Source organism: Prosopis cineraria, unplaced genomic scaffold, assembly GCF_029017545.1.
Source record: "Prosopis cineraria cultivar Desert tree isolate PC_DT_omini unplaced genomic scaffold, ASM2901754v1 PC5, whole genome shotgun sequence".
NCBI lineage: Eukaryota > Viridiplantae > Streptophyta > Magnoliopsida > Fabales > Fabaceae > Prosopis > Prosopis cineraria.
Genome location: NW_026555336.1, coordinates 23938384 through 23950070, shown reverse-complemented (window position 1 = coordinate 23950070; position 11687 = coordinate 23938384). Strand labels below are relative to the sequence as shown.

The 11687-nt window shown below is 34.5% G+C and overlaps 1 protein-coding gene across 4 annotated transcripts; it reads right to left on the bottom strand.

Moving 5' to 3' along the window:
• Window positions 1-504: 504 nt before the first annotated feature.
• LOC129311257 (eukaryotic translation initiation factor 2A) lies at window positions 505-6695 on the bottom strand. Of its 4 annotated transcripts, XM_054953418.1 has the most exons (14): window positions 6425-6692; window positions 5539-5931; window positions 5099-5453; window positions 4707-4893; window positions 3831-4065; window positions 3677-3745; window positions 3136-3237; window positions 2971-3011; window positions 1805-1938; window positions 1416-1479; window positions 1241-1337; window positions 1087-1160; window positions 966-988; window positions 505-764 (listed from the first exon to the last, which is right to left on the bottom strand). In XM_054953418.1, exons 2-14 carry the CDS (start codon window positions 5576-5578, stop codon window positions 671-673), a joined length of 1515 nt encoding a protein of 504 aa, XP_054809393.1. In that variant the 5' UTR covers window positions 5579-5931; window positions 6425-6692; the 3' UTR covers window positions 505-670. The 4 variants fall into 4 exon arrangements, with proteins under 4 accessions (XP_054809393.1, XP_054809391.1, XP_054809390.1 ...); XM_054953416.1 differs by having other exon boundaries at window positions 2971-3237; window positions 3844-4065; window positions 5539-5940; window positions 6425-6695; XM_054953415.1 differs by having other exon boundaries at window positions 2971-3237; window positions 3844-4065; window positions 6425-6695.
• Window positions 6696-11687: the final 4992 nt, after the last annotated feature.

The window sequence follows — 11687 nt, the reverse complement described above, 5'->3', positions numbered from 1 at the left end:
ATTATCAATGGTTTCGACCCAACTAAAATGAGTACCATTTGGACAGCTATGGGTCTTAAAAGTATAAAGGATGGTTCTTCCGAGTGTAAGGATGTGATTACAGATAGTCAAGCTAGTCAAGCTAACTAAATTGCGAGATTTAACTCCAATATTAGCCAATTTTCTCTTGCTATCACTGAAATTATTGGACTTGTACAGGGTTTTGTTTTTATCATAATCTAAGGCTTCAAAGAAATAACATTTTCATTGATTGCGCTTAGAACATCAACTTGATCACTAGAGCTGATGTGAACCAAACATCTCTTCAGAGAAATTATCAGCATGCAGGGGACTGCCTGAATGACATTAGTCTTGTGTCACTGAATTTTATACATCGAGAGGCTCAATTTGTGTGCCTGAAATCTTGCTAAGTATGCAATTGATATTGTAACTTTTGTGCTTTTAATCAACTCCCACTTTTTTGCAGGGAGGTGGTGGATAATGAAAAGAATCAAACTACATATGTGATCTAAATATTTGGCTCCTTTAATGGAATATAGTATCATTTCCAAAATTTAAAAAATCAGGGGACAAAAACTGCCACATTGTTAATTAAAGATAAATAACACTCAAGGCTCAAGCTTTGAAGTTTTCACGTAGTTGAACACTAGAAATGTTTGGAACAATTCAATCACGAAGAACCGATAGCTTCGGCAGCCTTCTTCTCTCTTTGTCGCTCCCTCTTTTTCTTGTTTCGCAATGCATTCTTGCTCATGCTACTTGATCTGCATTAATCAACAATTAGCATTTAGTAACACTAAATAAATCACAAGTAGCAAAGACCGTGAACTAGAAAGGGAAATTTTGGCCGGCACGTTGGTCCTCATGGTCGATCATAGAACCATAAATTCATCAGGTGCCATGGTCGAAGAGGGGAGAGGGGCAGAAGAAAGCGAGAGTTGCAAAGAAAGGGATATATTGCTTACTCTGTGGGGTCCATTCCTAACAACTGCAAATACAAAATTTTGACACCATTAGATACAATAGGTAAATCATCTTGAAACGCATCATAACTATGTTTAGCTTCTTAGCATAAATTCCATGTACCTCTGCCTGAATAGCAGCTGCCTTCTTAGCATGTGGAGGGCAGTATGCAGCTTTGGTTACTGTTGGTCCTTGACCTGAAATTAGTCCATAGTACTCTATCAAGGGAAAAAAGACAGCCTACAATAAAACATGATAAAATAAACACGGCATAAACCTGGTCGTTTGCTATCTTCAATTTTTACTGTGCCCAGAGATTTAATTAATTCAGTAATGTCACCAAACTTATTGGGTGACTCTGGTTTCCAGTCAGCCTGCAAATAGTTGGAATGTGATTCAATGATATTTCCAGATAGGTGGTGATAACTAAGAAGGATTGAGGCATCACTAACCTGGAACAACTTGTCAAACTTCTTCTCGAAGTACAATGACCCATCATGGTTGAAAATCTTGATCCTTTAATTGAAGGGAGAAAATGAAAAAATTAGAAGGGTAAAAAAAAATATGCACATTGGTGAATGAGATTAATCCTACTGGAAACAAGGATGTCAAAATCAGCAAAAATATTTACCCATAACATCATTGGAGTTGATCAGTTACCAAATAAATTTTGCTTGAGTTAAAAGGGCAATTGAGATTACATCAAAGTGTAATACAGAGGTGGCATGTCTGAATGGTCTAAAACCAATAGCAATACAATTTAGCGACTATGGGTAGACAATTGCTTATCTTCTAGCAAAGAGACGGACCAAGATTACACTAATGGCCAAATACAACATACCCATTATCAACTTGAAGCCTTGGAGCAGTTGTGGCGGTCATGAAATAGCATCCATCAGGAGACCATTCACTAGTCACAGACCATTCAGCCTTTGTTTTTCGAATCTTTTTTGCCTCTACATAATCCCAGAATTCCTAAAAGTAAACAAGAAACAAATATGAACTTCATAAAAGATACACCTGTTTGCTTGGTGTATTTCTTTTTCTGTCTCATGAAAGTACAGCAGTTGGTTCAGGAAACAAAAGTCTTTGTCAAGACATGGCAACATGGAGGCTTCCATATAAGATCTCCTACAACTACTCTCACCACTAGACGACCTAGAAACATGTTTTCAAACTTCAGAATCATTATTGACTTTCAATCTTGTAAAAATTTGTCGAATAAAAATCATGCTTGCATTCACTTGAACAAGATTGTGTTAGGAGATATGCAATCAATAGTCAATACAAGAACCAACAGCAGCTAAGGCCCCACAGCCTAGGAACAAAGGAGTACATTTAGCAACAAAATTAACATCTTTAATATTAAAATTATGAAAGGTATGTTCTTTATCGTCCTCCATGAGAAATGTACAGGGGAAAGGGCAAATGCCAAAAGCACAACAACAATAACAAGTCTTATCTCACTAAGTAAAATTGGCTACGTGAATTGCATGGCACCATTGTTTTCTTTCATGAACCAATCTTTTAGAAATATTATTAAGTAAAAAGTCTCGTTCAACAACTTCCATAAAAGACTTTTTTTTTTCTGGCCTTCTATTCTTCTTACGTACTAATTTTCCTTATATTTCCTTTATGATTTTCCCCCAAATACAAGCGACCATATTCTCCGTACAATTTTTACTTTGGGGTGCTTCTGCCCAGGCAGAATATAAGAAAAATTAGTATGTAAAGAGAATAGAAGACTGGAAAAAAATCCTCATTTTCACCTGGTTAAGACATGGAATAGTTCAACTACTTTAGCATCATAAACTGCATTTAAGTTATGTCATTTCTAATGACATCATTCAGACAAAAGACGAAAACACGTCCAACATACATGACATCTAAAAGCAAGAGTAGATCTTCATTTAATCTTTGCGCAAGGAGAGTCACTAGTCATAAGGCATCAATCTCTTTTATCAGAGGAAAAATCAAAATAAAGCATAATGGTCCATTATAGCATACCATATCACCCGGTAGGTTACCAAACCCAGCCAAAACTAAGACTGAAAAACCAGTTGTCAAGGGCCAAAAAGTCATAGAATAGTTTGCTTTTACCCAAATATGGATGTATTTTTTAAAAAAAAACAATGGACATAAAAACAAAGGCACTTCATCAGCCAAGGATACACTTTCCTTTTGGGTTCCATCGAATTGTATTGTAAGGACCACTGCCAAGCTCATGTATGGGTCTTCCCTTCTTGTTAAACACAGTTGCAGAAGCAGGTATAACTAAAATAGGTCAAGGAAAAGAAAGAAATTCAAGGGACGCGAAAAAAATTTAAAACATGATATAGATCAAAATACATCTCTGCAAAAGACGTGAGTTACTATAAAAATGCTTGGTTAAACGTGCATCCAAAACCATGTAGGAAATATCTACTCCATTATGGCGAGTATGAAAGGTCATATAGAATGCTTGGTAGTTGGTTCATTCTATGAAGAACGAACAAAAGAGAAAGGGGGAAAATGGATCTAGTGTCTTTTCACAGCATTTCTTACATGATTCCAAAAGCATCAATAGGGATTGGTTTAACCAAAATATGCCCATGACTTTAACAGGAGTACTGATTTAAAGTAAGTCAAAACCAGCCCTAAAATTTGAAGCTATGGAATCATTCCACAGTACATACTTTGCATCTCAAACCATATATACTGCAGAGAAGGATACAACCATATAAAACACCAAATTCCAAGCCAGAACATGACCACTGGGCATCATGAACAGGTCCCTCTTTACCTGACAAATATACAAAATAATCATTTTGTTATTGATTATATAACCAAATAATTAAGCTCTTCTTTCACTAATGCAAAGAACATACGAAGAGCCACAACTGTTTCTTGAGTCCCATCTGTTGTCAGGTAGCATAACTTTGATTCTCCAAAGTAACTCTGGTTGGTTTTATCAACATCTGATTGCACCACCACTAGAAGTCCAGAAGATCCATGATTCCAATTAAACTGGACAGTTGAGCATCGAAAAAAATTTCGTCGGGCAATAGGTTGACTTTGAGAATCTTTTTCACAAGAAAATATCTGTACACTAGCAGGAACCCCCTACACAATAGAAAACTTCACATTAAATGTATCACAAATAAAAACTTGGACAGCATTATCTTTGATAACTTTTATATCAAGGTGCTTGCCAGTCACCATACAAGCTGAAGTTAAACAACTTATCCTCAACCTTGACTAATAAGGGAGTCCAAAAAGACTTTCCAACCACAGAAGATTGCAAATGTTAAACCTTCCTATCAAATTTCCTATTATGTGATACGCATTTAAGAAACCTGATTTCATATAATTAAGTCATCAGCTATAGAGAGGCTACCAATTCAGTTTAACAGGCCTAGGAAACTCCATTTATAAAATAACTCCATTACACATGTTATATTAAATTTTGATTCACTTGTTAATAAATTATTGGAGCATGTCCAACCAGTTCTAGTTGGTTCAACTATGCATGAGAAAGACACAAGGCATCAGCCATATCAATTAAATATCCGAATCCCTACAATTATTGTATGAAATAATTATCAATAATGCATAACTTTCCAATCCTTATTCATACATTCTTCCAAGAATGCAAGATGAATTTCAAAGTTGGGTAAATTTTCAATTTTTGTGTACTAATCGTTCATAGAATACTAATGTCAGGTAAACCTCAACTATAAAGATAGAATCGCAGGGGTGCAAACCTTGGATTCTGGAACTAATACAGCTACATGAGATCCAGGGGTCCTAGAAAGCTCAATTGCAGCAACTCCTGGAACTTTCAATCGATAGATAATTCCTTTAGAGAAATCACCCGTGTCAAAAAATTGAACCTCATTAGTTGCCATCCGGCATGCAACAGTTTCATCAGAGCTAAATTGGATCGAGGGCCTGAAGCATAGCCAAGGTTGTAATTATAGCATAAGCCATTGTGAGAGTGTGATCCATGCATCAGGAAAGCATAAGTATAAAATGCAAAGTCATGACAAGTTCTCGAATCACTTTGTCCTCCAAAAAGGCAAAATATTCTAAAATATATATCTTGAGCATAGGATGAAAGACTACATTTTTGTTCTCACAATTTATGATCACATACCATGTGGTTTTAGTCATGTTCTTTTGGGAGTGTTGGTAAACAGGATCCCCAGTCTCAGTCTTCCATAAAGTCACATTCTTGTCTTGGGGAGCCAAGGGCCTTTGAAAGGTTAGCAAGTAAGTACCACAAGGAGACAAGATGGCAGCAGCAACATAATGTATCTCAAAAGATCTAATCTCTTGAAAGTTTGCACAATCATATACAGTAATAACAGAGTTAGATTTCATGACTAAGAGTCTGGACCCATTATCACAGAATTTTGCATTCAAACAAGAGCCTTTGTCAAGCTTGACACCAGGTTGAGCATTGGGGAAGGGGAGTCCGCTCCAGATTGAGAAGTTATCGGGTGTCCGAACTGAGAGAGATTTAAAAGAAAGATGAGGGAAATGAAAATAACAATATAGGCAGGAAATCATAAAGCAATAAGTTGACAGCAATACCTAATATCTCCAAAGACGGTGGAGGATCCTTGGATGCCATTGTAAGTAAGGAGAAACAAGTCTCTTGAGAAAGCTAGCTATGTGGAGTTGTGGGTTGTGGCAAAACTGAATGACAATCTTAAATCAGTTGTAATTTCTCATCCGAAAGGTATGAAATGAACAAGACAAGAACAAGTACTTGTTCTTGCTAACTGGCTCAATTTTGTTCCACTTCTACTTCTTTATCGGTGTAGTGTAATTATGATTGAAGAGCAGAGAAAGATAAGCTCAATTTCCACTTCGATTGAAAATCTATAAGTTTAGTCAATATTCTTTACAATTAATCAAGTTCGACGGCACGTGTAGACAGTAATAAATTCAACTCCTCTGCTGGTGCACATCCAAAAACCAGGCCTGTGAAAGCTTAATAGGAAAACGGTTCCTTATCACTAGAAATATACATACCATGAATATCATAAAAAAACTAGGATAATCATAAACACAACTTCTACATTCCAATTTACATGACCAGGCAATCAACTCAGTGAACTTGGCCACTAATTCTCCAAAATGAAAATTATAACACCATGTTCACCAAAAAGAACAAACTTTATCAGCCCCAAAAAGACAAACCTCTCATATAGACAAAATGAAACACAACTGATACTAGTAACATGCTTAAATACCAGCAAAAGTTCACAATTTTAGAAGCGCCGCCGAGAACCATAAGTAAAATTTGATGGCCATGTCTGAAAAGTTGTTTCTTTATTCAAAACTAGATCTAGTTCTCATCCATTATCTAAATCCATGACTGAGACGTCCCAGAGGAACTCCTCAAGCACACTTGCGAAACACTACCAGTAGCAGGTTTATAATAGAGTATGAATGGAGACCGAGAAGGACCAACCTGAGCACGACCAGGAAGACTGGACAATGAAGATGAGAAGGAGCACGAGCGGCAAGTCTGAAGGATAACTGAGCGAGAGCACGACTTCACGAGCTGAGGTGGGGTGCCGCGGAGAAGGTCTGAGCTCGATTGATCGAAGACAGAGGGGAGCACGACTTCACGAGCACAGCACCGAGGGTCGACTGATCGAAGATTGAAGGAGAAGGTCTGAGACGGGGGCGCCGCGGTGAGTGGGGCCTGAGGCAAGGCTTGAGTGGATTACTTGATTTGATGGAATTACCATGTTTGGTTGGGGTGGAAAAATAAGGATAAAGATACAAATTTAATCACATATAAAGAGCATCTATAGTTTAAATATGAGATGGCATAAAATAAATTATAAATTTTTAAAAATAAAATATCAATAGTCCACCATTAACTTTTAACTATCAGACGTTATATGAATCCCACAATGACATGTGACATGACACGTCTACTCGATAAAAATGTAAATTTAGTCACAAACTATTTTTTAAGGAAAATTGGTAGCCTCTACTATAAAAAAAATCATCCAACACATTTCTCTCAATTTTGACCAAACACTATTTATTTTCATACTTGTGAGACCCACAAATCATTAGTCTCTTTAATCTTCTTACATTCGTTCTCAATCTCGTTCGAAAAGAAGAGGTTCAAAAAGTTTTTATTTAAAAACATTCACAAAAACAACGCTAACAAAATAGAAGAAATAAGCCATGGTTAACTTAAGCTAGAATAAAGCTTCTCTCATGTATAGTAAAATTAAACTTCTACTTCATTGGCATTATCCTTGTAGATGTTTTCAAATAAGAATTCATTGAACCTCTTTTTCTAAAGCTAATATTGAAAAGGAAGGCAAGAAGATTGAGAGATTAATACTTTGTGGGCCGTATAAGTATAAAAATAAACGGTGTTTGGTCAAAATTGAGAGGAAGGTGTTGGATGGTCCATTTTTTTATAGTAAAGGCTACTGAGTGCTCCTCGAAAAATAGTTCGTAGCTAAATTTGCACCTTTACCATGCTGACGTGTCATACCCATGTCGTGCCACATGTCATTGTAGGCCCCACATAACGTCCATTAGCTAAAGTTAACGTCGTTCTATTAATGCTCCATTTTTGAAAGTTCGTGATTTATTTTACACCATCTAATAGTTTAGGCTACTAGATGTTACTTGAAAAATAGTATATGCTTAAATTTGCTACTTTACCCAATAATAAATCTTTGTAGGAACCCAAGATTAAATTTTTTATACCACCTCCTCGAATCCCGTCTAAGTAGGTTTAATCAATCATCCATTATACCAAACATTGTATTAGTGGGCTAATTCAGTTCCAATCTCAACTCCAACATTCTAATACCACCTACCAAACAAACTTGCCTCGAATGTGAATAACATAATTCCACTTTAAGTAAATAAAACTTTTAAGAAACTTTATAGAGCTAGTTTTTAAATAATATTTAAGAGAAAATATTTCCAAATCTTGTGAGATATAAATAATTAAAAACAAGATTAAAAAAGTTACATCTCACTTTTTATTTTAAAACAAAAATGAATACTATGATTTAAATTAAATGTTGTTTGGACTAAAATTGAAACGCATTTATCATGACTATAGCAGAAAATGGGCCAACTAATTGAAGAGTCAGGTCCAGTAAGCAATCTACCAATAAGGCCAGTCTAGATCATTATTGAGTAAATTAACCAAGTCAATTTGGGTTTACGAATCCCTTAAGGCTCGAAATCATTATCTATATTATTGTCTCACAATAAATCATGACCTCAACAAGCCTCGAATCTCGCAAGGTAATGGCCATCACCTACAGATATTTTGGGGACACTAGCTGGTAGCCAAACAATAGCCTATACACTTTGCAAAGAGAAAGATTATGCCACGAATTTCAAGGGCTGTGCCTACTAAATCCTTGATACTTCGCAAATGAGCTACAGGTTTCATAGGGATAACCATCTCAGTTGAGCCAGTATAAAAGAAGGAGAAGGTCACAAAAAGAAGAACTAAACAATCAATCACCGAAGCCTATTATATTTTTAACTTTTCATTCAATTTTTAGCGTATTCTTTTGCCTTGTAATCTATATGACTTTGTACCATGTATACTTTATCAATCAAAATACTTATTATTCCAATTTCTTTGTTTCTTTACATCCAGGTAAACTATAGTAAGGGAACTCAAGAACCCTTTGTTATCATTTGAGACTTAATATATCTAGCATGCCTAGTTATTTTGTTGTTTATAGAAAATAAATGCATATAATTTTTTTTTTCAAATCTTATATAGTATAGAACAAGAGCAAAAACAAAGTACTTATTCCATAGTGATAGTTAATAGCTATATATATATATGAAAGCAAATAACGGCAAATGTTAACTATTCTATGTTCTCAAACATATTAATTATATTAATACAATTATATTTGTCATCATTAAAATTTAAATAAAACATAATGTCATAAGCCATTATGTCTAATACTTAAAAAGTAGAACTCTGGTTACAAATCATACAATATGAATTGAAGTAGCAAATTTAAGAGTAGTAGTAATCCTTGAGATTGACCAAGCTATTTCAAGCTAAAATTTCTATGCTAAACTTCTTATTCCAAATTAAAAATAAGAACTCTACTTGCAAATTAATGAACTTTAAATTGAAAATTCAAGCATAATCTGAAAAATATGAAGTCGCAAATTCTTTTGCTTTTGCTCTGGTATGTTGAGTCATGACCTAGATTAAATCACTATTACATACTTAGAACTTGAATTTGAAACTTCTAGTTAAGATAGATCAACTCCTAACTAGTTGATTCAAGTGGCACTGGCAGAGCCATGTTTCGGTGAAGGTGTGCAAATGCACCCACACACTTAAAGAAAAATTACAAATATGGTATATAAATTTTACAAATTTGCACCCTTACTTTTGATATTTTGCACCATTTAAATTGAATAAAAAATATTTATGATCAAAAGCTTATTAAATATATAATATTTTTAATGATTGATTTAAAATATGAAGAGTATATTTACATAAAAGACCATATTAATATATTTAATAAATTTTCTAAAATGAAAAATGATGATCAATCTATTTACATTATTATAACTTTAATCATAGTATAATTATTATTTTTAATTATTTAAATTATTATTTTTAAAAAACATTAATTTTAAAATTAAATAATTTCTTGCTCTACCACTGCCAGGTGGTACAAATCTATTTAATTTATACCATTATTTGAATGTTGCAATTGTACTTTCACTGTTAAAAACAAGATAACTATTGGTTGCAAATCCTTTAAATTGATGCCATAATTTGCAATGTTACAATTGCATTTTCAATATAACTACTTTTTTTTCTTTAATCTAAGGTGCTTTACTCATTACTAACATGTGTTAGTGCACATTTAAAGGTTGTCCAATCAAGTGATTGGGTCAAGAATAGAAGAACTGAAAAGCAAACAACAAAACACAAATGACAAGATAGCTTAGAAAGTGGAAAATGATGCGGGAAAACACAATAAGCTTCAGTATTAGAAACAAATTGAGAAAGGAAAAACCTAACAAAGTGAAGACTAACAAGCCAGAGATAAGAATATCTACAAAACCAATTAAGAGTCGTCTTTAGTATTAGAATCTAATTAGGTGCCATGTGTAAATTAGTTACACCATTTATTATGTTGTCACATATTGTACTCATTTTGTTTAGCTTAGTTATCTGACTCAGTCTTGTTTATATAAACAATGTACATCTCATTAATTGAATATCTCATTTTCTATTTTTTACTTTGTAGTTCTCTTTGAAATCTTATATAGTATCAAGGCTTTTCTCTCTGAACCATGGCCTCTTCTACATCCTCTACAACTCTTAATGATAATGGAAAGCTTGTTGTTGTTGATTCCACCAAGCCTGGTGAATTTGTAGCCTTTAGTCATTCCATCTCTTCAACGCTTGATGAGCGCATCTATCTTGTTTGGCGCAAACATATTGAATCTACTATTCAAGGTCACGGCCTCTTTCATTTTTTGGAGATTAATCGATCTCTTCCTTAGTTCAAGACTAGCGTTGACCTTGATGTCAATGTAGTTTCTACTGAGTATCTCTGTTGGTATAAGTAAGATTAGTTGTTATTTTCATGGCTTTAATCTACTATTTTAGATTTGATTCTTCCTCGTGTTATCGGTTGTATAACCTCATATGTCACTTGGAAACACCTCTCTAATTTCTTTTAGGCTCACACACGAGCAAAGATTTCTCAATACAAGAAAGAGTTATGCCATACGAAGAAAGATGATAAATCGATCTCTTAATTTGTTCTCCGATGAAAGCCCTAGCAAATGGATATGAATTTTGTGGTGTCTTTTATTAATTCATAGTGTGATCCACTTTCCTTGAGTGAAATTGAATCACTTATCATTTCTCATGAGCTTAAGCTTGCTCGATCTCTCAAATCGATTCTTAAGACCCCAAGCCTATTGCCAATGTTGCTTAGTCTTCTTTTACATCACTAAATGCTACCACTTAACAATTTTACCCCTCGTTTTAACCATTTCATAGTGGTAGTGGTGGTAGTCTTGGTCATTCTAATCAAGGCAGAGGAGGTAGTGGTCGAGGTTGTGGCTTTAATAGTCAAAACCAATCTGACTATATGTGTCAGCTTTGTACCAACCTCAATCATACTACTACTTTCTGCTATCATAGGTTTGATCAAACTTTTTACACTCCTTTACCTCAACCTCAAGCTCATTTTCATATTGTTGGTGTGTCTCTTTCTTATCCATCTTCAATCTCCTCCCATGTTCACCTCCCTATCACTTTAATCCCTATGCTTATTATTCTCCTAATTCCTTTGCTGATCCTTTTGCTTCTAATGTTTGGTTTCCTACTTTAGGTGATATACATCATGCTACACCTAATGTGAATAATCTAACGCAAGCATCTGCTGACTCTAATCCTACTCAAGTCTATGTTGGTGATGGTTTAAATTTGCCTATACGACATCAAAGTTCGACTCATTTCTCTACTTTACATCCATAAAAATCTCTTGTACTTAAAAATGTCTAACATTTTCCTTCTGTCACAAATAACTTGCTTAGTGTTCCTAAACTCACTCTTGATAATAATGTTTATTTTGAATTTCATCCTGCTTGGTGTTGTATCAAATCTGAGCAGGAACTAAATTAGGTCCTTCTAGAGGGCAGATATTGATTTATTAGTCTCTATGCTTTCTATTAGG